This window comes from Apostichopus japonicus, chromosome 12 (assembly GCF_037975245.1).
Source record: "Apostichopus japonicus isolate 1M-3 chromosome 12, ASM3797524v1, whole genome shotgun sequence".
Taxonomy (NCBI): Eukaryota; Metazoa; Echinodermata; class Holothuroidea; order Aspidochirotida; family Stichopodidae; genus Apostichopus; species Apostichopus japonicus.
The window spans coordinates 6,358,858-6,386,827 of record NC_092572.1 but is presented as its reverse complement, the minus strand read 5'-3'; the positions used below and the strand labels follow the sequence as shown (position 1 = coordinate 6,386,827).

The window sequence follows — 27,970 nt, the reverse complement described above, 5'->3', positions numbered from 1 at the left end:
ACTCACCTGGCATTCGAGAATCTGTTTTCTTTGTTCCTTTATTTCTGAGTCTTTTTGCTCTACGATTTTCTAAAAGAGAGAAAATGCAACTTCACACAGAAAAAAAATCCTTTGATGTTTTTTATTGACCAATACATACAACCTATTGATAATGACTTCGCCACTTTTTGAAACATTTCCATTGCAGTTAAATATGTGATGCTACGGTAACCGTGTTAATGCCATTTTTATATACGTAAATCATACTAACAGTTGCTAGTAGCGAAATAAGGAACAGCTTCAGACCTTATTTCCCAATGAAACTATGGGACTGCAGTCAAACTTTTTATGTACAGAACTGCAGCATTGCAGACTGCAGGTTAAGGTTTGGTTTTCAATAATGACAGACTCCATGGCGATTGAAAGCATGTGATACGACACTAATACATGTAACGTAACATTACATTGTATATTAAAAGAGGAAATGCTTCGTAGCAAACACAGGCAACTCCTCCAATGTCCTAACTAAATTCAATTTAATATGATGGCCCAATTACAAAGTTGTATGTCCAACTTGTATGCCTGTAATTGCTGACAGATGAATGACATATTACTTCAAGTAAACGTACAGTAGTGTCAATTAAACTGAATAATCGATGGTAGTAGAACATATATCTTTGATGCCTTAATGTTGCACTGCGTTGTGTCATGTATGTACGAACATCTGAAATTTGTTGGAAGGTAAAATGTGCACGTTTGTCTTTTGTGCCTTAGCCAGTGCTTTATATTGAAGTATTTATTTATACGTTAATATAATACAATGAATATGATAAGTATATAACTATACACATTGTTGCTTTTATCTTGGTATTAACTATAACTCTTTTCTTATATATTGAAAGAAATATCCGTTAACTCGTATGTTTTATATCTTACCTTGTTAACTGTAGTCATCAACTTATCATTTGCAAGAGCATTTGAAATCGTTTTCTGCGTATAAAGGATATGATCAGGGTATAGTTGTGGAACATCTGCATATAAACTGCATCTGTAGCTGGACATCAAATACGTTAAATATATTTTCTCTATTTTGTAATGTAGTATATTAAGTTAATTTGCTATTCATTTCAGGTAGATTTTGTTTTTGTTTTCGCATCAGGTCTGCATTTACTAAAACTTACCCAAATTCTCAATAAATAGGCCTTCGAGAAATGTAAGTAGGTTTTTGACACAACCAAAATCTCTACGGCCTTGCGCGGACATCTTGGTTGGCCTATTCCATTTTGTATTGCAGTATACTCCCAAAACACGAATAAGCACTGTTTTCACATCATTGCAAGATACATGATATACAAATTTGTTATGCCTCTTGAACGGAAGTGATCAGTACCTATTTATATTAATTGATCCGGTACAAAGACTGCCTTATCGATCGTGTCTACAAAGTATTTACTTGACGTTTTCAATGGAGTGTTTAACCTTCAACGTCCCACTATCTTTAACCGCCCTTCTCCAAAACTGATGGACTAAATGGTTATAACGTAAAAACACTTGAGTGATTAAGTGGAATTTTTTATGACAAATACCGCTAACAGGACTTAAATCGGTAGTGACACGTTACAACAGTGGAAATATTTGCCACATCTTAACTGTAAAAGTGTTAAGGAAACAACGTTCCAAGCATCTCACGCTTTACACAGGGACTAGCGCTAAGAAACTGATATACAAATTAGTGCATCCTATGTATCACCCAGAACTACCATACCAGCCGATTCACAAAGATATTACAGTAACTACTGTAATCTAAAGTTTTGTACCACAGTAAGTATTTGAATTTTCTGATTAATCTGATAAATCGGTAGCAGGTGCTATTAAGTTTACAGTAAGAACTAAGGATATTTGTAATTCCACCAAATCCCAAACAACTGGATTTGTTGGAATTACACATATCCTTGGTTCTTACTGTAATCCTTATAGCACATGCTACCGAATTATAGCACGATCCAGTTTTTACTGTGGTACAAAACTGTAAGATTTACAGAAGTATAAGAGTTCTCTATGTGTATCGGGTGACCATAATCAAAATTGAGTAATGACTGCTACAATTAACAATTTTTTTCCAGTACATTACTGAAAAGTCTGAACAAAAAACTGAAAAGTGAAGTAAAACATATAAATGACAAAATTGGTAGCAAAGAGTACATACCTTAAGATAAAAACTTGACCTTAAAGGATTCACTGAAATGTCCCCTTATACACCGTAAATGTATTGTTAATGAACATTTATATTACAATTCCCATCATTAACAAACTTTTGGCTGTCGATTGGACCGGTAATTGATTACTTTTAAAATTTTTATAAAATACCGTCAAATTGTGCGTCATTTACGAGAATGCTACTCACCTGTAACTCGACATTTTCGTTGTTTTTTTCCTTTACTTCTGCCTCTTTTTTCTTCAGTTTACCCTACAACAATAAAATATGCAATTCCATGTACAAAACAATGATGAAGTGTTCTTTGTTCGGCTAAGGGTAGCTGTCTTTTTTGTATGAAGTAGACATCACAAAAAAAATAAACAAATATGTTTTCTAAATATCACGTTATAATATGAAACATCGTTGAAAACAAAAAATGGTAACGCGAATATGATTATGTAAGTACAGCACTTTAGGTAGGTTGAATTGTTGTGAATGTCATTGATGACATTACCCTATACGAACTATACTGTTACTTTGTAAGATATCTTTTGTAAATTACATTTTGATTAAACTGGCTTTTAATGATGCAATAACGATGCTTATTTGGTATGTCCCATATCGGTTGAAAATCATGCGAGTGTATGAGCGAATTCTTTTGATTTAGGTTTCATATCGAGAAAGAAACTGTATACTTTAAAATGCTGCGTGTCCCCTCCAATGATACAAAATATATATTTTGGTAAATTATAATGTACAAGGCTTAATAAACTAGCCGCAACGCTAGAACATCATTCACTTTGTGCGAGATGCTGAAAATTATTGTTTTCAAACAACAACATACCTTTTCAAGTCCCATCTCGATAAATTAAACAGTTTAACTTGGAATTTAACTAAGCTAACTGCTCTCATGTAACCAACGATACCTTCAGTATTACCTATGATGGGTGTTCATATCTTACGCATTGCCATTTAACCACGTAAACAGGAAATGCAATGCACATCATATTTCAAACAATATAGTATGTTTAATAAAGGTAAATGCATGTTTAATCCCCAATTGTGATCATATAATTGTCCCCTGGGGGATATATATATTTACACATTGTAATTACTTAAAATCTGTTCATTTTGTCAATAGGGACCCAAGTATTGACAAATAGGTATTGAAATGAGGTTTTAATTTTTATATTTTTTTTTTTATAATTAAGCTAATTAGATATGTAAATATGCAAATAAGGTTATGATACAAACAATGTACTTTTTTGCCCATTTGAAATACTTTTGATGAAATTTGCTGGACTTTTGATAGTTTGATAAGTTCAAGACATGTTATTTCATAAGTAAAATATAATTTGATGTTTGAATGTGAGGAATATGACTGATTTTCCCCCCTCCAAACAAACAAATGTATTCTGTAATACAATGGTAGCCACGCGTAACGGTAAGTCTATATATACCAATTGCGCTACATACACAATACATAGTAAATACAGTGTGCAACTATGCGGCTGACCGTATCAGAATTTCAGAATTTCATCGTCAGAATCTTCTTCTCCAACGGCTGGATGGTCAAATTGCCCATAAAAAGAAGGTCTAACGCCTCTTTGAAGTATTTAGCCATGATAATATGTGCTAAATAGTTACCGTTTCAATTCCGTGAGTGATTGCATTGACCCTAACGACGCGAAGCATATCAACTGTGGCAGACCGAAATTCTATACCGTAGAAATGCTCGAGTTGAATTGCTAGGGATTACTCACAAAGTGGAGGCGCTATTGCTAAATGGTTTCTATGTACCCCAGCGTTTCAGTGTGGCGCTTCTGGAGAGCTAAAAATCTACTCTGTAGGGTGAGGCATTCTGGAGAAATAATTTGGGAATATGGTCCGTGTTTTGGCCCTAATTTAGACCGAAAAAATGTATTTTTTGACATATTTTCTCCAAATGTAGAGCCATCTCTCTACATATGCCTGTGAGGCTCCTGATTTGATTCTTTGTATGTCTTAGCAGGTTGTATGAGATAGGGTCAGTTGACTGACATTTTTCACTGTTCTCAACATTTCTTTGAAAAAAAAAGGTCAAAACGACCGTTTTTTTTTAATGTAAACAAATCTTTGACGACAAAAAAAAATTCCATGTGACCCCCTCGGAAAAATGTTGTTTATTGATGCAGGCTGTGTTATGTGCAAAATAAAGCTATGGGAAGCTCTCTAGTGTATTTCTATCTCGAATAATGATTCTCTAAAAAATGGTCCACATTTGGACCATCCGAATTGACTCAAAAATGCACTTTTCCAATGATTTTTATATGACATGTGATGAGAACACTGAAAATCCCCAGATGTCATATGGTTGACTTTCTTGCTTTATCAGACAGTATGTTGAGACTATAACAGTGGAGGGGGGGGGGGGGGTTACGAGGAGCCTCAGAGACTATTATTTCGTCAAAGTTAATGTCAAGTTGCTCTTCAGTATGATGAAATAATTTGGAAGTCAAACAAAGTTGACATAAATGTTAGCATAAAGCAAACAATATAAGAAGGTCTGGACAAAAAAACGAATTTATGGTCTTATAGGTATGAAAAAATGAACACATTTTTGTAGGCCTAATCTTTCAGACTAGCCCATTGTGACAGCCTAATGTATATCCCTTCAGAAATATCGAGCTTTACACTATCTCATTTTGTCACAGTTTTTATTGCAGCAGGCTAGACGTATTAACTAACACCAAACTCAACAATGGGTCTGTTCCAAGTAAACTTGAGTTTTACTAATGATAGAGATTCCAAGTGATACTTAATATTTTATTGTAGGCCATATCTACAACTGTACCCACTATCACTATAATCACACAGCTATTTTATAACATAACTGATAAGAGCTTTGGAAGGTTTCGATAACATTACTGAGGTTAATGCAAGGTACGATCAACAGACTTCCAAAGTTCTCCAATTTTAAGGAGTATTGTTTTAAATACATACAACTAATGTGTATGCCTAACGCACCAAAGCGACAACGGTCTAGTATAGACCCGTCGTCTTTGTAATAGTAACGTATTGACCCCAGTAATAGGCTAATTACAATGCCGGTAAAGCTATTCTAAAAATATGAGGACAAATAGTTGTCTACAAACGGCGAAATATACTAAATTTACAAAACAGTTGAACCTGTCACACACATTACAAATTAATTGTGCTAATATATATAATATATATATATATAAATAGAAATATTTTATGATGAGCAAAACATTCGCCGTTTTGTGGCTCGCCTGGACAAATTTTAATTACACAGAATGGAGGTAAAGAAACTGTCACAAAGCACAATATTTCAATAGTTGCCGTTCTGACTACTAATTTCCATGTGATGTTTGCAGAAAAAAAGAACAAAAATGAAAGGAGACCTTTTTCCCTAGATCTCGGTATTTAGAATCGGAAAAGTGCTTCCAATGTCTTATTCCTTAACTATCGCTTTGTTACATTATGAGATCATTCCTGCTTTAGATTTTACTGTGTTACAAACCCAGCTAGACTCTGCTAGACTTTGTAATATATCGAACTTTTGCAATTTATATTTCATTAAACGCTAGTGTAATTTCGCGATATCACTAAGGACAACGTTTTACATTTGTTTATTGTTTGATCTATTACATACTGTTCAATTTGAATTACCTTGTACTCTGTAATCTTTGGAAGTGTCAGTTTTATTTGTATTCTGTCGTTTTTATACGTTAATACCAATAAGCGTGTACTTACCTCCAAGTCAGCTATTGCTTTTGCTTTGCTCCGCACGTCTCCCTAATTATAGAAATACATTACGATGAGATATGAATACTCGAGTGAAGTACGAAAACTGGCTTAATATAACTGTAACAGTAAAGCAACCAACCTATTTATATTGTGTTTTATTAATAGTTTAGTTTTCTTCTTCTATATCCTGACGCCAATGCCTAATGTCAACATTTAAGCACTTGCTGATATAAGATACAAATTTCCGCTAGATTCAACAGAAACAGTCACAAGAACAGCTCTGTCAATATCAGCAGTTACTGCAAAGGAGTTATCAGTGACGTTCAATGTATTACACATCTGTGTATCAATCTGACGTAACATTATGCATGAAATGTTATAGCTAAATGCCCTTAATTACCGTAATTAATACTTCGTTTTAAATACATAACGTTGAGAAAGTACACTTACTTTTAATGTGGACATTTCTTGGATTTGGTCAGGTACTTTCGACTGGGAGGAGATAATGCGTATCAGAATATGTTTGATATATTATTTGATGTTCTATGGCCTAGTTTGACATTTGTGGCAACACTGGCATAACATTACGATATAGAAAGGATGTGCTACGACCAAAGACAGATGGCTTAGCAACACGTATATTTGGAGAAGAAACGTTTCATTGCAAACACAATCAATATCATTAATTGAGAAACTCAATTTAAGTAAGTAGAATAAGTAGCATCTTTAGGATAGAAAGTTAATTGGCTTACTTGTATGTCTCCGATTTCAAATCTTTTCTATCTAAATTGTCACCGAAACCCCCAAAGTAATGTATATCTTGGTAGTGTGCAGATCTACTATGATCTTGTCTTTAACTTGTTTGTTATTAAAGTAAAATATTTACTCATATACTCACTTTCAGGTCGATTAATTCTTGATTTTTATTCTTTATTTCTTGGTCTTTGGTTTTTGCTGACTCCTACAAACAAAAATTGAATCACATTTACAGTAACCGATAATTGTTATGTTCATCAAAGCAATAGAACAAAAAAAAAAATAACAAATCTTGTAAAGCATTTTTTAACCATAAACATTATAATCTCTTGCACCTGGAATGAGCGAGAAATTGATATTGCGAGCCACCGCAAAATCGTTTGTTTATTCCCACGACTGGGAATATGAAGGATTAACTGTAATATTCACAGAGAAAGTTCTTAGTACTTGTAACTATGGTATCTTACCTTAGCAGCGGTAATTTTCGTTTCATTGTTTGCAATCTTTGTCTGAGTGTAAAAGAAAGTAAACAGGCAACAATGTAAATTAACATCGTATCTTTTGATAATTCGTAAAGAGATATTTTTTTATCTTGTCAGACCATCCTGTTACTACTTAGGTGTATATCTATTTATGTCAGAACGGGCTTTTTATTATAATTCACATGTGTGTGTGTGATAATATCATACATTATACACTGTTAAACTGTCAGTTTACATCCTATTTTAACATTCATTTTCTGTTTTTCCCCATTGACCAAAAATTGCTGTATTTTACAAACAGTTTGTATTGCTACAATGACAAAATATTATGTTACATGTATTTTCTGTTTATTTAGAAAATAATTATTTTCTATTTGTTAACAAAATTTGACTACAATTATTATTAGTTTTACAGCAAAACTGTAAATTAAAGTTACAGGTGAAAACATTTTATCATTAAAAACTTATATCTGTTTTATTGCAATAACATGATCGCACTGTTTTTTATCAACAATGTGTATATGTTGCGACAAAAAAAAATGTTTTTAAACAGAAACTTTTCATTTTTACGGAATAAACAAATTTTAGTATTTCAATTAGCAACACTATATAAGGTCTTTTATATAAAAATAACCGTATGTTTCTTCAAGCACAATCTGCCTGGACTATATATGGATGCGCTCCTCTCGAATTTTCAACACACTGATAATTATGGCCGAAAGAGACATAAGGATAGACAATACATTCAGGTAGGCAAGTTTATCCTGCTTCATTTTATTGTACTATCCACAGTATTTCTTTATTACACTAATGAAGATATGTTCTCAACACCTGTTTAAATACCGCCAAAGCATGAGTTTGGAGGAGAGCTCGAGTCAATTGCTAAGTTACCTAGCTCAGAGCTGGCTTTAAAAATAGATGTTATTGATGTAGGATGGTTGTTACACCAAGTAAGATGGGGCAGTCAGTCAATCAGGCACATCATATAGGCTTACTCTAAGTTTGTAAGATCTAGGAACAGCAGTCTTACAGTTGTCTTCAATGGGTATTGCAATATTGTATCAACAAAGGACCATGAACACATTAGAAAAATATGAAAGAAACAGTTGTCCCCGGATTAAAACGTCACCTTGGTAGCCAAGGTCACATGCTACAGAGAGACAACTTTTGCAAATGAGTCAAAGGAGAATTTTCTGATTAAGCTGTTGGCTCAAGAAATAGCAAGGTCGAACATCAAATTGAGAATTCACAGGATGATGCAGACACAGGGTGTTTATGACATCAGCTATATAGCAATTTCTGAAAAGGGTGAGTTTCTCTTCAAGTATGGATGGTCCGATTGTAATACAGGGTCAAACATCCACAATCACACTAGAAATGTTGTCTACAAGATGTATTTACTGCAGCTGTAATGAACCTTTTCTTTGACGCAGAAGATGCGTCTCTTAAAAGCATCAATCAAGCTGGTGTTGATGCCACAAAGATCACATATTGAATTGGATGCAACAAAACTCCTGAGGGTAAGCGGCACATTAGATTCCTGAAACAGGCCAACAGGGGCAAGATGGACCCCTGATAGACTTCCACCAACAGAAGACGCTAGCACTCAACATGCGTTAAGCGTTCAACATCAATTGATAACATAGAAACATATGGACACTGAGGTGTTGAGAGATACGGGAAGAGGTTAGGAACTAAACATCAATGACAAGTTCCAACCCCAGATGCTGAATGGAATTAGTGCGCCTAACGAACTCCTGAAAGGTGTATGCTGCAACTGTAAAGAGGGAGTCAATCAGTTCCAGACAGACTATGAAGTGCAGTTGCAGGAAAGAAGGCATGACATATGTTAGTGTGTAAGGTCTGCTGTGGATATTGCTCAAATTGAGAAGCCATGACCAAAGAAGACGAAATAAGCAGTGAAGATGATACGTATTGAGGGAGATATGGCTCTTGCTAAGTCTACTAATATGCTTAATGTCCATGCATGTAAATATTTTAAATTGTATCACAGATATTGTCGCTTAATCAAATTTGATCAGAAGTTATGTTCAAGGTTTTGGCGGCTATTTATGCCGCCATCTTGAATTTGAAGCACGCTCACAATATAAAAGTGCCATGTATGGGTTGTGTTTAGCCAACTCAATATATTTTTAACAGTTTTATTGAAACTGTTGTCAATACTTTTGACTGATATATGCCTTTTTATTAAATTTACCATTTTTGACGGCCAGTTTGAAAACAAAAATTCCCCAGGCTCAATCGGCTCTATCTTGTTTTGGGTAGAATAGACACCTTTAACTTGCCAGATCACTTGAAAACATATTTCTTTATGTAAAGTCATCGTATAATCATTAATTTTGGGTTAGTAACAGAATCTTACACTTACCTGTAACTCGAGATTTTTGTTCTTTTCCTTCTTCATTTCTTCATCTTTTTGCTGTAGTTTAGTCTACAAGAACAAAATATGCAATTCAATTTGAAAAACAGTGATGACATACTTTCGTTTTTATTTACCAACTTGAAACAGCTGTCTCCACGTATGAGGTAGACTTTACAAGCAAATTACCATGTTTAATAACTGTGACTTAGAAATGAGCCTTCAGAATTTAACGAGGAAGGATGTTCATATCTGATGCATTTTCAGTAAACAAATGCAATGGCCATTTACAACGATCTCCTAAGCTAGGTGTAGACAAGTTGTAAAAAAAAAACTAACTCCAAATTTATTGAGCGTCTGTTCAAAGTAGACATGAGGTTTATTTACGTTATTGCTTCAAAGGAATACTTGATATCTGATTGTAGGCCCTATCTACAACTGCACTAAATATCACTATAATTACACAGCTATTATATTACAAAGGTATGACCAAGTGATTTCCAAAGTACTCCGAATTTAAGAAGTGTCGTTGTAAATACGCACAATATAATTGTAGTGTGAAAATCTTCTCTTATCTTGTCTTTAACTTGTTCGTTATTGCTGTAAAACATTTATTCTGCATATACTCACTTTCAGGTTGGTTAGTTCTTGATCTCTATTTGCTATTTCTTGGTCTTTGGTTTTTGCTGACTCCTACAACGAAGTAATGAATAACATATACAATAACAGGTAATTGTTATTTTCATCAAGGCAAAAGAAAAAAATGAATAAAACTTGTTACGCATTGTATTAAGACGTTTACACGACAAGAGTATTATTTCTATTTTAAATATTTAAAGTGTAGCACAGGCTGTAACAAAATACACTGTAAAGTGTTTGCGTATATAATCGTGTTTACACACTGCACCCGTGTGGAATCACCATTACAAAAAAAAGAGAAAAGTAATCCCTGACAACAAATTGATCATGCGAGCCACGGTAATATCGTGTGCTTATTCCGCCGGTTGAAATTATGAAGGATTAACTGTAAAATTTAAATAGTCAGATCTAAGTACTTGTAACTATGAGATCTTACCTCAGCATATGTTATTTTTGCTTCATCCTTTGCAGTTTTGGTCTGAAGAAAGTAAAAGAGCAACCGTTGAATATTGTAAATGTATATGAACATCTTATCTTTTGATAATTCTTTTCTGATACATTATTAATCTTCGTCAGAACATCTGGTTTATCGATCAGGTATATATATTTGAAACAAGGATCTTAACGCACGTGGTATTATTTATACATTATACCGAGGGAATTTCCATGCGGTTGTCAATTGTCATCCTAGCTAACGATAGAAACGTTTTAAGTGCATTGTTGTGCAAACAGATAGTGGGATTTGTGGAAGGGTGGGGGGAGGGGAATAGTCATTATTTTCAGTCAGACCTTTGTAGTGAAACGTCGAAATTTAGACCTGTGCTTATTAATTGCACCTTCAAAAGTTCTTTTTAGAAGAAAGACATATTAATAAAGGTAATCAATATCGTGCTTTACGTAATATAACTATAAATTCATTTCTGACAAAAAGAAAGATCAAATGACAAGAGTTAGTGACATGTTATCGAATTCACAATCTTACAATATAAAACAAAGTTCTTAACACACGGGATAACGTTTATACATTATACAGAGAGAAGGTCCATGTGGGTGTCAATTGTCACCTCCACTCCCCAGCTAACGATGGAAAAGTTTCATAGGTCATTATTGTGCATTCAGATAGTGGAATTTCTTGGGGGGAGGGGGAATAGTAATTTTTTTCAGTCAGACGTTTGTACTAAAATGTCAAAATTTAGATTTGTGCTAATTAATTGTACCTTTTAAAGTTCTTAATGGAAGAAAGACATATTAATAAAGGTAATCAATATATTTCCTTTACGTAATGTAACTCTCAATTCATTTTTGAAACATCAAATGACAAGAGCAAGTCACATGTTGCCAAATACACAATCTTACAGAAAAATGTTGTCCCCGTACGAGAGATATTATGCTTTCCGTGTTAACGAATCTCCAATCATTTTCGACGTTAAACATTTCTCATTGCTTTCATTATTGTTGGGCAAAATATACTTACTTACAATCAAAAACAGTTTACTAAATTTGCAATATTCAATATGTCATAGTTTTATTTGGTATGACTGTAATAAACTGTAATGCTTATTCTTTGTTGCAGACTTTAACCAAGTAGAATGATCTCAACCATATACTACATATCTGTTATCACAGAAATAGGACGCAGAAGGAAACAACGTAAGCAAGCCAGATGCTATTAACTGCACTACATAATTGTCTTTCCTATGAAATATAAACATTGGTTCCAGGGTGGAGTAATCTTAATCATCAGATACTGAGCAATTATACTCAAGTACTAATCAACCTGTAGTTGCTATGATGTAAAGTTCATTTCAGGAATAGAACAGCAGCAAATAAAATGTATTGTTTTTAAAAACAAACCACCATATAACTTTAGAGAGGATGATTCAAAAGGATCCTATTAACTACTCAATGTTTATTTGAACTATTAAAGTAGAAATTCCAAACCTTTCTACATTTTATTTGTATATGATTGTGCGGTATAACACTACTTTAAAAAGTGTCTGGGAAATGTTGAAGATAGTCTTGATCAATCGATTAATTACTGATTAATGATCATGTAGTGAAAGGGTATTGAAAAGGTGCTTCAGTTTAAGCTTACTTTGAGAATTCCCATTTAGTGTGTTACAGAAGCGTTGGAAGGGAAACAGCTAAACAGGCCCCTTATAGTTCAAAATTTACATTTTTGCTGTGAGAGTCCCTAATATGCGTTGTTCTTGAGAATAACTCACCTGCAATTCGATATTTTCTTTCCTACTCTTTTTTAGTTCTTCTTCTGTTTGCCTCAGTTTACCCTACAACAGAAAGATACAATACTATAAAGAAGACAACAGTAAAGTGATGTTTATACTACCCTGAAAGGAACGTTCTTTAAGACCCCTCACTGTGTGTGCCTAAGAGCAAACTCAAATGAACCTCCATAATCTGTTTCAATCAAATGGTCAGGGACAAAGGCTGTTAAAAACTTAAAACATTTCTTTTGGAATAATATATGATAATGTTCCTTTCGAAAGTGCAGCATGATTCCCTCCGTGTGAAAATAACGATAATGCTCAGTATAACCATAGACAAAAGGAACTAGAGTCAATTGAATTATTGATTATAATAGTGTTATTAACCTACAATGATAACTTTTTTCAAACATATTGTTCAATCCGACAGCAAAATAAGATTAACATTCAATGTTGATTTTTTGATTTAACAAGATGTCAGATGATCAGTATTAAAGCACCAGTGGAAAGTAGCAATGTAATTTTATATTTTTTTTCAGATTTATAAATTAATTTTTCGATTTTTGATTTGAATTTATTCCTAGAAAGAAAGCAGTATTGAGCATACTAAGAGAGGAAGATTCTTAAACTTCGGTATCAATTGCAGTTCGTTACCTAGCTAGATGCAGACACCAACAGTCCTTATTATCTTTTGGTTTCACATTTCAAAAACATTTCTTTTACAGTTCCAATTCACTTCGTCTGCTCTATAACGCCCATTTCGTTTTCAAGAAATGACAACACAAATCGGCTCGACATCTTAAAGTTTGTACATAAGAAACGTGTTAATTGGCTAGGCGCAAGAGATAGTCTATTTATCAGTTGATGTTGTTATCACTTAAGTGCATTATATCAAGAAAGGTTCATACGCGTGCTTACTTTCAGTTCATCTAGTTCACTATCTTTGGATACTGCCGATACCTGCAGAAAAAAATAAAACATATGAGTAATGTGTAATATTATAAGTGGCACCTGTATATTACCTTGATCATTTATTTGTATATGAATGTGCGGTATAACACTACTTTGAAAAGTGTCTGGGAAATGTTGAAGATAGTCTTGATCAATCGATTAATTACTGATTAATGATCATATAGTGAAAGGGTAATGAAAAGGTGCTTCGGTTTAAGCTTACTTTGAGAATTCCCATTTAGTATGTTACAGAAGCGTTGGAAGGGAAACAGCTAAACAGGCCCCTTATAGTTCAAAATTTACATTTTTGCTGTGGGAGTCCCTAATATGCGTCGTTCTTGAAAATAACTCACCTGCAATTCGATAGTTTCTTTCCTACTCTTTTTCAGTTCTTCTTCTGTTTGCCTCAGTTTACCCTACAACAGAAAGATACAATACTATAAATAAAACAGCAGTAAAGTGATGTTTTATACTACCCTGAAAGGAACGTTCTTTAAGACCCCTCACTGTGTGTGCCTAAGAGCAAACTCAAATGAACCTCCATAATCTGTTTCAATCAAATGGCCGGGGACAAAGGCTGTAAAAAACTTAAAACATTTGTTTTGGAATAAAATGTTCCTTTTCGAAAGTGCAGAATGATTCCCTCCGTGTGGAAATAACGATAATGCTCAGTACAACCATAGAAACGGGGACTAGATTCAATTGAATTATTAAGTATAATAGTCCAATTAACCTACAATGATAACTTTTTTCAAACAATTTTGTTCAATCTGACAGCAAAATAAGATTAACATTCAATGTTGATTTTTTTTTATTTAACAAGGTGTCAGATGATCAGTATCAAAGCACCAGTGGAAAGTAGCAACGTAATTTTATATATTTTTTCAGATTTATAAATTAATTTTTCGATTTGTAATTTGAATTTATTCCTAGAAAGTAAGCAGTATTGAGCATACTAAGAGAGGAAGATTCTTAAACTTCGGTATCAATTGCAGTTCGTTACCTAGCTAGATGCAGACACCAACAGTCCTTATTATCTTTTAGTTTCATATTTCAGAACCATTTCTTTGGCTAAGCACTTCTTTCACAGTTCCAATTCACTTCGTCTGCTCTATAACGCCCATTTTGTTTTCAAGAAATGACAACACAAATCGGCTCGACATCTTAGAGTTTGGACATAAGAAACGTGTTAATTGGCTAGGCGCAAGAAATAGTGTATTAAACATTTGGTGTTGTTATCACTTAAGTGCATTATATCAAGACAGGTTCTTAGCGTGTGCTTACTTTCAGTTCATTTAGTTCACTATCTTTGGATACCGCCGATACCTGCAAAAAAAAATTAAACATATGAGTAATGTGTGATATTATAAGTAGCACCTGTATGTTACGTTGATCATCTGATCATAAGATGTCATGACGCTATAATTTATTGCTTTTAAAAGGTCATCTGGGATGATTTCCTTTAAAGATATTCCAACAGGTAGCTTGGGGCTTATTATGCTCTTTACTATTTGTACACTATTAGAAAGGAACATCCCGTCATGGTACACAAATCGTTTTATTTGCATCCAGTGAAACAAACGCTCTTCATATGCCAACAGGGCTTTCAGAAAAAGTAGTTTAACAACTGTGTTTTCATATTGGCCTACGTTACTTTCAGAACATATTTCCTGATTTATTCGAGCAATCTTTTAATAGATCTTTTTGCTTTTTGACATTCTGACAGAGAAGGTGAATGGAAGTTTTGTAAGTCTTCCAACTTTGGCTTGGTTGGGTACTTCATGTGCTTGTTCCACCACACAGTGCTTGTTCCATCATATATGAAAGCAAATTGACTACAATAATAATACACCTCACAGTTAAAAATGACAGAGGTTAAAAAAGGCTCAACATTCCACACATAATTGTTTAACAACTTTCCATATCCGTAATCACATGTAAGGAAAACAACAACCAACTGCTACTTGCCTTTGGATTTGGAATTGAATTCAACCCAGATAGAGGTATTCTCATATGTGTGTATAAGTAAAATATATCTTATTTAAAGTGCTAAGACTGTTCAATGTTTAACATAAACTACAGTACTTCAACTTGGATATTTGGTGTTGCTATAAATCTAGCTGAATTTGATAACTTTTTGCAATAAAAATCGAGGATTTCCAACAAACCCGCTCAGCCTATGCCAGAGCTCACCTTGAATTCCGTTAGTTCCTGATGTTTTGCATTAATTGTTTCTTCATTAGTCTTCACTTTCATCTGTAAAAGAAATGCAGGCTGATAATAGCAACACTTTGCAACTAGTTGTTGGAAAAATCACAAAGTAAACTTACATTGGCTTCAGTTTGTTTTTAGTATGATATGAAGGAAGAATCAAATACTAAATATTTAAGATCTTTGGGTCATTGACTATCATACATTAATTTTCATTCAGTAATTTATCGATTACGCTTTACTAGTACAATACAACAAAAACACTGGTTCTATACCATCTGTCTCTTGTCGTTTTTAATTTGCATAATACAATAAAATGTTTATGTTGTAAAAACATATAGAATTGCGGTTACAAAATTTAATAAAAAATCGTTTCGTGCAATATATATATTTCTTTTAACTTACACCCATGGAGAAAACACATATTCAAAACGAATTGTGTTACTCACTCCATAGGTAAAGTGCAAATTCTCCGTTATATAGAGTTCTATTTTCTGAAAAAGGATGACTCGCTAGTAGTTGGTTTCAGTGACATCCATAAGTTCAGATGTTCTCATCAGAATTTAAAGGAATATGCATCATGTTTTACTTTGATATATATTTATATCCTCTCGTAATTTCTCATTAACATAAGGAATGATGCTATTTAGCCTCCATCTCAATGAATGCTGAGTTTAATTTATATTTTGGCCTTCTTTTTTATATCATCTTGTGATATCCAAACAAAGTTATTTAAACGAAGGTATCATTCTTTTCTGAAGGAAACATAGCTATAACCTCCGTTGCTTACCAAATGCAAAAGTTAGTTTTACAGGTATTCAGGGTATAAGCGACGATTGTCATACTTGACTTCGTTGAAGTACATCTGCTGTAAAAAATGGTCTTTACATAAATCCAAGTAAGCACCTATTTAATTCGACCATCACTTAATTGTTCTTATCCAGTTTTCCTTCAGTGTTTCCTTCTTAAGAATAATTCGCATGAAGAACGAAACACAAAACAAACAATGTAATCGTTGCTAAATACCAGTTGATCGCTTCAAGATATATCAATGCAACATACTCTGCTAGCAAATTGAAGTGAACATTGGACCTAGCTGTGTCGTTGTTATTGGTTAAGTCCGAAATTCTGTTAGTGCCATGCATTTAGAAAAATGATTTTGTTCATAGAAAATATTTATTTGTTACAAAAAAAAAAATCTTTTTATAAGGTATTCATTTGTTATTGCAAAGTATTAACTTGGCATAGAGCTACTTATGTGTTTTAACGTCAGTTCTTAAAATGAATTAAAATGGTGATAACTTTTTGGCCGGGCACGAATTGACTTTTTCTCCGTTGCCTTGTCTTTCATGATGTAATGTATCATACGCTTGATTCTGATTACAGTAACTGGGTATTTTTAGCTATGCTTTAGAAAGATATTCCACCCAGGACACGTAGCCTTTCTGCAATAACGTGAAGTTTAAAGTCATGTTGCTTGCTCTTAAAATGTGAACATTATCGTTTTTTGAGTCTTTTTGAACCTGTCATATACACTATAAACCACACCTCCTTGAGAAATTCATGAAGTACACATAATATTGTATGTATATTGTATGTATATCAAACGTTTAAATTAAGTTAGCTTTAACTGGGTGAACTCGATAGTGTGCATCTTTGAACACACACTTTCATCTCAGTTACGTCAGTTTACCAAGAAAAAAACGAAGGTTACTCTTCCAAGTTAATTAAGTTATTATTATTTTTGTGCTGTATAAAAGCACTGTGTGATATCCCTGCTTTCATACCATGGTAGCATTCCCTTAAATTATTTACATCTGCCACCCTTGGCTAATGGGTTAATGTTTGGGTAATGAAGTTGGTCATATTCAATTTAAACCCATCTTTTCACTCATCTCTCGAACTCTCCCCTCCATGCAAAATGGATCAATTCCAGCATGAAAATGAAAATGTGTTAGAAAACGCAAACGATGTTATCCACACATTGAAATTGTAGGTTGGTCTTTAATCCGTATTAAATTTGAAAGATAAAAACAAATAAAACCAAGGGTTACCCAGGATAAACCTTTCCTTGAGTATATTCGCGTGTTTCTTTCTCTTCAGTTATTATAACGGGATATATACACACTGGAAAAACAATTATATTTACACTTATTTTGATATAAAAATATTAACACAGAATATATCGCCTATTAGAATATTCATTGCAGTTCGAGAAACGTTTGCATTGATTAAAATTGTGAATACTTCTGTGTTTTATGCAAAGCTACTATCCAAAGCTATACATTTGTATTACGATCACACACGATCTTTAAACATACATTATACTTTTACGCACCGTCAGAGAATCAGCATCTTCTTTTTTCCTGTTAGAGAAAAATGGTTGGTGTTACGTTATTCACTATCACTATATTCTGTAGTGCAAAGAGAAGTATTTTCATGATAGTCGTGCACTTCTAGATATAAATATTCAACGATCCTGTTTGTTTTCAGTGTCAAATCTCCTTCAGTGTCGTGTTTTGTATATCACGTATGCATATCCATCTTTAGCTAAGATAATAAAAAGACACAGTTGTAGAGAAAGGAATTCACCTTTATGGCGTTTGATTCAATTGATCAAGTACCTCGAAACATCTGTTTGCCTTCTTTGTCTTCAGCTTAACTTGAATAAAGATATCAGGTCAGACAAAGTTCTTGTACTGTACTCTTAAGTATCTGGTATGTCCGTGAGATTGTTTCTTGTGCGTCTTTGTCTTCATATTTACTTGACAAATAGAATATTACATCGGACGAATGCCTGGATTATACTCTTGGGTATCTCACATTACCTAACAAAATGGACAAAGCTGAACTAGTGCGTTAAGCAGTTATACTTTACAACATTCAAAAGGGAGGAAATTGTTACGACCTGGTGGATACTTAGAATAGGGAACCAGAAATGCACTTTCGTACATCATTGATACGAGAATTTCTCTTCGCTTAAGCAATAGTATTAGGCCATAACAGTCCATGGAACAAGCAGGATTTGTACACAATTACAGTTTATATCCTGATACATTGTTTCGTGTGTATCACACCTGTTCATCAATAATAGTCATAATATAACAGAATAATAAGCAGAGCAAAGGTGCATTTCTTTTAGCTGAAAATTATTTTACAAAATTATTGGTACATCTGCTTACAGTTTCGTATATTTCTTTCGCTGTTTTCGGTTCACCATTGCTGGATAGAAAGCAAGGAATAAAACATTGAAAACAGTGATTGAAGCAAAATTTCGAAGTTTCATATCATTGAACATGTATATAAATGATTGATATGAGTCTACGTTATTCACCAAAAGTTTAAACAATAAAGAATACTTTGGATACACGGCTAGTCGCATTCGACAAGTAGAACCTAAAAATTTGAAAGATCTTGCTCATTAGATGACGTCAAAAAATTAGTTATACAATTTATCAAAAACTCCTTTAAAATGTCTAATAAAAAGGAAATTTTCCTTAACATACCTTTGATTAGTAAAAATATCCCAAAGACGATAAAGCATCCTGCTGAAGTTACTGATACGATTATCCAACTCGGCAATGTTTCAATGAAAGGCACTGAAAAGATGAAATCATTGAAAGAAACTTAGACTACAGTGAGTTTTGATCAGCTTGGAATTCCTTGAGGGAATAGTGGTTGAACATGACTGTGGTTAAGATGTGTCCTTGCTTGAACTCCATGGGCGCAGCTAATACTCGGTCACAGTCGTGGATAATGTAATACGGTAAGAGCAATATCGTGCCTTTATAACACGTATTTTCTTTACTGCACAGTACTATATGTTCTCCTTCGAACATTTGGATACCCAATTTGCCACTTGCCTCCTCCAACCACTGAGTCATATATATCTTCGGAATAGTTAATTACCTGTCATTTCAACTTGAGCGTGGGCAAACCTTACATCATCGTTGCTTCTCTTCGGATCTACTGCTTGACAAGTTAAGGATGCGGGACGTCCATAGACAGCAGCTACTGTACTGGTAATCTCCCTCGAATTGCCATTTTGAGGTAATATTTCATTTTGTACAATGCCTTCTGTAATCTCCTTGGACCCGTTAAACCACTTTAATGTCATTAAAGGAGGAGCATTGAGTGCGGTACATGTCATAGAGGTAGACTGAGATGGATCGAGATACAATAGACAACTGCTTTGTCTATCGCAACGGTCAATGGTAAGATCGAAATTAAACAGAGAAGCTAGCGAGAAACAAGAGTAAATTGAAAACATCATTAAATAAAATTGCTGCAACCGATAATTTACACTGTTACATGTCCTGTTTAGCTGCAAAGTAACTATGAAAAGTATACCATTGTAATGTATTAATATGGTTTCTAAAAGCAAGTTAATATATTTTAATATATTTAATATATAAGTTTAATTGCAGCTATATTTAAGAGAGAGTCAGGTTTCTCCTTTTATGAGCCTAAAACTACTGCTGATGTTATGTAGGTTAATACTTCAGCAATGCAAATGCCATTCCTTGTTCATAGAAAATATAGTGGTAGCTATATATATATATATATATATATATATATATATATATATATATATATATATATATATATATATATATATATATATCTATATTAGTTTGAAAGGGACTTTGAAAGAACTGATTGCACACATATTCGGATGAAGTTCCTTGAGCCTTTCTATACTTTACACTGGTTTGGTTATGTTTGTCAGCTTATTTATTCATTTTCAACATTGCATTGCCCTGCAAACCGTTAACTTACCTTGAACCAAAATCTTAACTTCTCCATAACATTCGTTTTCTGTTGAAGAGAGCCTGCAGAAGTAGTTTCCTTCATCTTTTAGCGTCACGCTTTTAATGTGGAGTGTTCCATTTTCTGTTACTGAATATGGTTGAGAATCGTCACTGACTTCGCCCAAGGTAAAAGAAGCCACGAGAGTACTGTTATATAAAGTTTCTCCTTTCCTCCAGAAGTAATCACCAGTTCCTTTTGTCATGCATGATATTTCCGCTGATTGTCCTTCCTTTAATATAACCGAGGCTATTGATCTGTCTGTTTCGCTGTGCGACACTACATAACCTGTCGCAAGAAATAATGGAATGTATTTATGGAAACCTGCTTTGTTCACACATACTACTTCAGCTCATGATAGTTCAAAATTTCCGTCCATGAAAATAAAACGCCAAACTAGTTCATCATCTACGACTTTTGGCTTTTCTGATACTACTGTAGTCAATACAAATAAGCGAGCTTTAAAAATAAATCACACGTTTTCCTAAATCCTTTTCACATAAAAGTGGGTTCAGCTTCGTTTTCTTAAATTCAAAACAAGTCACAATAGCTACGGAGCATTAAGTGCCAGTGAACTGTCTTAAAGTGTTGTCGCCTGTACAGCTCAACACCGTTTAGACATTAATTATCAAAATTCGGTATGATGTCGCAACGTCCTTCAGTCAACACGGTCGATTATCAGGTAACAGGAAAGTTCACAAAGCATTTAACATTCTATTTGAGAATTATAATAACTTTTGACGAAGCAACACACACCGTTCAAATTGCATTAAGTTTTGTGTCTAACTAAAGACTTTGATCGATCAGTCAATAAGAAAACGATTCATAAACGCCTATATCCAGAGTCAAGCAATGCTTATTTGAGAACAGATAAGTATAAGTTTTCCTGTTTCAAGTTTTGACAGTAGGGGCTGCTTTAATTAGTATAATATTAGACCTATATTATCTTACACTGAAAAAACAATCATATACAGGAAAACCCACCTGAACAGCTCGTAGAAAATGTGACAATTATCACAAAAACGTATAAAGTGCTCATTCTGTCTATCTGTCACCTCAGTGTCTGTATTGCACCTGGACGTCAGAGTACAGATATATGAAAGACTCCAATATAAATCTAAAGAAAGCACAGTAAATAATGACATGATTGTACATAAAGATTAGAATAAGTTCTAAATATTCTTCAGCAGACGGGATTCTCGGAATGTTCTTCTCAAGATAATTGCTTAATACACAGGCTACGTATGATATTGGAAGGGAATGCAACAATAGGGTTGTTGGATAAAGACTGATATCGCAGAGATACACTGCCTAAACAAACTGTGCAAACTTGAGATGGGAAATTACCTTTAGTTATTACATACTTGGGTTGCTAAACCAGTACAAGAATGATTGTTCTATTGATTACCTCCAAAGTCTATATAGAGGATCGTCTTAAATCAATGAGCATTTTCTGGGTTATAATTGCAAATTTATTCTTGATATATGCAGCTGTTACCTAGGTTTGTTTGTATCCTTGTTTTAAGTCTACATATTAGACTGACCCGTTATTGATATGAACAAACGCTATGATAATATGTCGATCGTTGTGTTTAAAAATGTTCCATTCCAGTAAGGAGCCAAATGTGAGTCTTAACCATATGGAGTAATTACTAATTGAATCTCCATGATACAATCAATAGTCATTATTCTACCAAATTAGTTCAAAGCAAAACTGTTGTACAATGTCATAAGTGGCACCGCACCAGGACCTTGCTATCGTCATAAATTTAAAAAAAAAAACGGTTATTGGTGGTCTCTCGTGAACTGACCACGGTATAAGTCACATTCACTGTGCTGCTCCTGATTAGAAACGCGATATCAAAGCTTCACATCACTCTTTTCCTCGACAAAAAGGAGACAGATAATATATGAAAAATTTATCTCACACATCTTTTAAAAAAAAAATATATAAAAAGTCGCTTAACTTTGCGATTCCTTGCCATACTATTTGCTAAAAAATGTCACATAAACATCTGACTATCTTAGAGCAAGTTAGTTAAATTTGTCCAAGAATCTAGTGAGAACCAGGAAAGATCATAGATATCCGACTGTTTGTTGCACTTCCTTGTGTGCATCAACCAATTAACTCATTGTTAAGGTTTTTACTCAATATATTTTTAATTCCAATATGTTTTTGCAAAATTACATTTCAACAAATATCCTGAAAAATTTCTATGTGACATATAGAGAGATAGATGCATGGGCAAATGTAACTTTTCTTTCGTTTGTGCCAGCAAATCATATCTGCCACAAACTGCCCATTTAATAATTTTCCTTAATGAATCAGAGTTGCATGACATTGTTTGTGCACTGGGAATATAGCCTATTTAAACACCATTTGGAATAACCTATTGACTCCTTGAAACTCAGAGGGTGAAAACGATATAATAAGGGTCACTTCAGTGTGTTTAAATCATCGGACACATTAGTATCAACTCTCTAAAAACAGATTGCATTCACTGAATGACTTTATGTATTGTAAAATTGAAGATCACTTGAGATATACTTCATATTTGGCCCCTTCACAAACGAAAGTGAACTGAAATAGAGTTATCATGCTTACAAGTTTTTCAGACGTTTACCTCTTTTGACGTCAAATGACCTCTGACCTTACAAACATGCTCTTGTACTTGAATGAGTTTACTTTATAAGACGGATCCACGCAAAAAGTATGAAATTAATCCACGATGAAATGTTTGAGTAACTGTTTTAACAAGCAAGTGTCACATCCACACACACACACACATACACACACCTCACAACATAACACCGCAAAATAGCCATACACATTGCCATCACCATTGTAACCGCCTGAAATCCACCTCGGTAACTCGGTCCGAAAATAATTGGATGGGCCTAGGAAGTGTCCAAATACTAGTAACTAGCCTGTCGTTTTCCTTAAACCGGGAATAATGACGTTGAAACACCGCAAGAGCAACACATGTCTATTATGATATCTGTGCTACATTACCGAGTACAGGAACGAAGCATTAACACATACGTAAAGTTAACGAGTTATTCTGTCTTTATTCTTCTTAGAAATCCCGTAGAATTATTATAATTTCCCTATAGTAGCTTCGCAACGGAGATATTATGGCCAGTACTGAAGACCTGCGAAATGATGTGCCGTGCTGCTGGTTTACAACCGTGAATTTACCCAGCTAATGTTACCAACCCTGCTACTCCAGCAGTGCCTTTTTACACGTGTCACTTGGCAGCCTACCTTAGCGCTGCACATGTTTATTCTTATAAACAAAGAGTAAACATGTGCAGCGCTAAGGTAGGCTGCGCTATATTTGGCTATGGCTCAGTTTTTGTTCTTAAGGCGGGAAAATGTTGAGAGACGTTGCAACCTGAAAACCGCATTGTGGACATTATCTTCTGATTTCGAGGTGACAGAATTGCGTATACGCCGGCTCCTCTTTGTGTCCGATGGTAGCGCCTATACAACGCACTGTCGTAGCATATGGAAACGTTTCGAGTGGTACAATTATACTGCGTCCTTAAATGTGTAATTTTCTTTAATATAAAACGATTTGAATCACTTCAAAAATACTAGCAAACGAGCTATATGACCATTACGATTATTTCAGTCGATATGAGCAGTTTACATTTGTTGAAAAACTTATTTTATATACTTTACAACATCACTCCTTAAAACAGTACCGTCATTTTTAGTTTAAAAAAGAAATTTTTCCTTTTTGTTAATGGAAATTGACTTAAAACATCACTACATCGTCCAAACAAAAAATTATAACTTTTGAATGGTACAACCGATTGACCTATTTCAACCTATGGTCACGCCTGAATATAATTCTCCGATTATATATATATAAAGCCTACGATAATTGGTTGAAATCAACCACCGTCATTTTGCTGACGAATGAAAATAACCGTTTCAAAATATCGTTGTAATCGTACTACCCCAATACGCCTTACCCCACTCCCAATAAAACTCAAGTATCCGGGGGAATATCCTGATGGGAAATGTCCGAGGGGATCACTGTCCCAAGCGAGTCGTCCGGTTACGCTCCAGATCAAGCATTCATTCGATCTATCAACTAAATTGTCAATGTATATGATGTAGCTTTACTAGCTTCTACTACCAACATCACTGACACAGCCAGGTTTTTCTAGTGAGGGGACACATACATATAGGGCACCAGCAACATGTTTTTACCTCACTATATGTATTTACATAGAAAAGAAAAGGAAAGTTGCAAACTGTTAAGTTCCTGGTGGTAGGACACCTGGGCACATGCACCTTCACACTCCCAACCCCCCAACCCCCGCCCCCCCTACATCCCTACCAATACTAGGAAATGATTGCCTAGACATGACATACGGCGTACGCGTGATATACGTGGCAGGTAATACTGCAAACAAATCCTAAAGCTGTGAAAACATAATTCACCGCAAAATAATGGTATCGCCTAAAACTGGATAAGCAGTTGTGCGATGGTTTTTTTTATTACAGGAACGTTTCCATATGGTAGTTTTATCGTATGAGCATCAAACATTAAAACACGTTTAAACATCATCCGCTTTCTGTCTTCCTCTTTTTATTTGCTGCTTGTGAATAAACATTAATCAAAGTTAAATTTACACAGTAGAGACTTCAAAAATAACTATAATAAATCAATTCTATAGTTTGACTTTAAAAATGAAAAGTATTCTCTAGTACTGACACCGACGACCTTAATTGGGTGTTCCCGCATGGATTCTGTTTTGTAGCAAAAAATTTAATTATGAATTGTTGTTGTAAATTGAATTTGTGTTTTAAATGAGCCTTACCTTTTGGACATCCTTCTATACATTTAGCAGAATAGATCTTCCCATAAATCATATTTAAATAACCCAAACAAGGTGAGCAATGGTCACAATATTGCTAAATAGCATTTTCCCTCCAAAACAAAGTGACACGTTGCAAGTCGTAATCTCAATAACGAAACTAACAAACAGAAAAATCCGACGCTGTATGAGCACTATACAATTCTTACCTTGAACCGTCCAAAGTCCAGTTGTGATAAAAAAAAAGCTGCAGGTACAATGTTCAAAGTATATATTTGATATAATAGATTTCGCAAATTAGACAAGACTCCCGTGTAACATTAGTTATTACACTAGTAACTATATTAAAATATATATTTGATATCCAGTGGGTCGTTGTTGTCAGTGTTAGGGAAACTATTTTGCAACAGCCTTTGGTTTGGGTTTTTTTTCGTTTGTTCTATTATAAATTGTTCATTCATTTGATAAAATGGCTGTTTGAGTGAACGTTTAGTGTTTACGACATATCACCAAAGAATCCCGAAGAGGAACCTTCAAAGCAGTTACTTTGATGATAAACATGTTGACAAGAAGGATGATAACAAAAGACAGAAACCTTAAAAAACACACAAACACTGACACAATTCTGTGAAGATTTCAGAAAGTTCATGTTATTTCCAGTACATCATTGCATTATTTACCACATTTCTACCCCTCTGCTGACCTTAGGCGAACAGTGGAATCAACCAATTCATTCAAATGTAAAGTTAGCAGTCCATTCATCTAGTGAAAGTCTATTTTGCAAGGTTTCCACACTTTATAAGAGGATTTCACAATGTATGGTATCAACATAGATCAGAGCCATTAAGTTTTTCGTTTTGTGCCTAAATATATATATATATATATATATATATATATATATATATATATATATATATATATATATAAGGTTTCAGCTTCAAAGTTTGCCGAACTCCATTAACCTCACGATCGGTACTCCGCACTGTATGCACTAAATGGCTTTCATCTATTTGTCTTTTTGGTATACGCATTTTACCCCCCAAGAAAGTTTTTGATTGATGTATTTTCTACTCTTACCTTTCACATATATCAAAAATTACAAATGCATATTCTATACATAGCACGTCAAGTTCGAACTCTAACAGGCATACCGACAGACCTTTTGTTTAATCTAGTCATGTTTGAGATATGTCTTCCAACTATCACGTCGCTTTTGACATTGTACGCTAATTTCATGACACCTAATGGTAAAAACACTTTTTTCCATCATATGGAGACAAGTAAATGTGTTTACCTCCGTATACCACCTGTGCATTCAACGAGAATGAATACGAAATAGCACTTGTGAGTTTTATTTCCTACATGGTTATGGTTGACTTTTTCATAACTTTGGCAGGCGCGCCATGCACAAAATTTGTTATATTGATCTTTTTCTTGTAGTCATGTTGTGAACAGAACTTTTATTTCACATAATATGTCAAGGTTTACACGCACAAATGTGTCTTCGATCGGCATAAAGACTTCTAAGTTCTTCTAAGACTTCTAAGATGACTCACGCACATTTACACATACACCCACAAGCGCGCAACTAATTTCTTTTAGTATATCATCTCCCTTCATTTATTTATAGGCAGATGAGATACTGTACTCAACCTCACCTCAGAAACGTGAGGACGGATGTGTCGGCGCGTGTTTGTGTCCCTGTGAGCAAGAAAATGTGTCGAGAACTCCTCCTAGACTTTAATTCTAATCAAGTTCAAAAGTTCAAACTTGGTGGGTAGGCGCCTGTACATGTAAACACGTATATGGTTTTTAGTCATTTTCTCGATGTTAATATGACAATATGACAATGAATCACACAATATGTAGAGAATGATGAGACGAGTGAAAATAGGACAGATTTAGGTGTTTAGGGTCGGGTTAACAGGTCAATCGAGGCCTAAATTTTGAAAGTAAGTAGCAAACTCCTCTTAAGCCGTTCGTCCGATCACTTTGAAACTTGGCGAGTATGTGGCTGACCATAAACCTCATACCTGTGTGATTGGTGACATTATATGTCAAAGGTCAGAGGTCAAATAACCTGTGTTAAGCCATTACCTACTTGTCATTATGTTGGAAACAAAATCATTAAACCACAAAGTATGTAGAGAATAAAAATATTAAAATAGTACTTATGTGGTTGTTTAGGGTCGAGGTGAAAACGGCAATGTAGATCAAATTTAACATTGGCCTAACTGTGCAAAAAAAGTTCTCCTAAACCGTATTCGAATAAATTTCAAAGTTGGTGGGGTAGTTGACTGATTCTGTAAACTCATGAATGCTGACGAAAGGAATTATTGTTTCCATCTGCTTTGGGATGTACCTATACTTCTTTTTAATAGGTCTTAATTATTAAAAAATCCCTATACTAAACCTTAAGTAAACGTAAAACGCTGGATTCCAGCCTATTAAAAAACTAACAAACAGATGCATTCATAAGTAACTCAACAATCACTTCCGTCATAGGGGGGGGGAGGGGTTAATACCAGCAACTCCATGAATTGCCCTCTTGGCCCAAATTTAAAATTTTAAAGAAATATATCAAAAAATAGAAAGTGGTGTTTTGTCCCCCAATCATACGGCCCACTACTACAAACTAGGAGACCCGCATTATATTTGTGAAATAAGCAGCAATTATGGTATACTTTGATTCAACCGTCGTATCCACACTATATACAGCAGAAATTTTAAGAAAACTTCAAACACTTCATAAGTTCTA

At 34.3% G+C, this 27,970-nt stretch overlaps 1 protein-coding gene across 1 annotated transcript in view; it reads right to left on the bottom strand.

The window, feature by feature from the left end:
• The window catches only part of LOC139977844 (uncharacterized), a 45,611-nt gene extending 20,011 nt beyond the window's left edge, over positions 1 to 25,600 (bottom strand). The window contains exons 1-22 of the mRNA XM_071987531.1: positions 25,216 to 25,600; positions 21,364 to 21,496; positions 20,350 to 20,667; positions 19,480 to 19,809; positions 19,077 to 19,169; positions 18,753 to 18,792; positions 17,909 to 17,936; positions 15,553 to 15,615; positions 14,644 to 14,685; positions 13,713 to 13,775; positions 13,327 to 13,368; positions 12,409 to 12,471; positions 10,620 to 10,661; positions 10,175 to 10,237; positions 9,554 to 9,616; positions 7,150 to 7,191; positions 6,825 to 6,887; positions 6,377 to 6,418; positions 5,933 to 5,974; positions 2,384 to 2,446; positions 916 to 969; positions 7 to 69 (exon numbers count right to left, since the gene is read on the bottom strand). Coding sequence (XP_071843632.1) covers positions 7 to 69; positions 916 to 969; positions 2,384 to 2,446; positions 5,933 to 5,974; positions 6,377 to 6,418; positions 6,825 to 6,887; positions 7,150 to 7,191; positions 9,554 to 9,616; positions 10,175 to 10,237; positions 10,620 to 10,661; positions 12,409 to 12,471; positions 13,327 to 13,368; positions 13,713 to 13,775; positions 14,644 to 14,685; positions 15,553 to 15,615; positions 17,909 to 17,936; positions 18,753 to 18,792; positions 19,077 to 19,169; positions 19,480 to 19,809; positions 20,350 to 20,667; positions 21,364 to 21,418 — 1,674 coding nt within the window. The 5' untranslated portion in view covers positions 21,419 to 21,496; positions 25,216 to 25,600. The remainder of the gene's footprint in view (positions 1 to 6; positions 70 to 915; positions 970 to 2,383; positions 2,447 to 5,932; positions 5,975 to 6,376; positions 6,419 to 6,824; positions 6,888 to 7,149; positions 7,192 to 9,553; positions 9,617 to 10,174; positions 10,238 to 10,619; positions 10,662 to 12,408; positions 12,472 to 13,326; positions 13,369 to 13,712; positions 13,776 to 14,643; positions 14,686 to 15,552; positions 15,616 to 17,908; positions 17,937 to 18,752; positions 18,793 to 19,076; positions 19,170 to 19,479; positions 19,810 to 20,349; positions 20,668 to 21,363; positions 21,497 to 25,215) is intronic.
• Between the last annotated feature and the right edge of the window lie 2,370 nt (positions 25,601 to 27,970).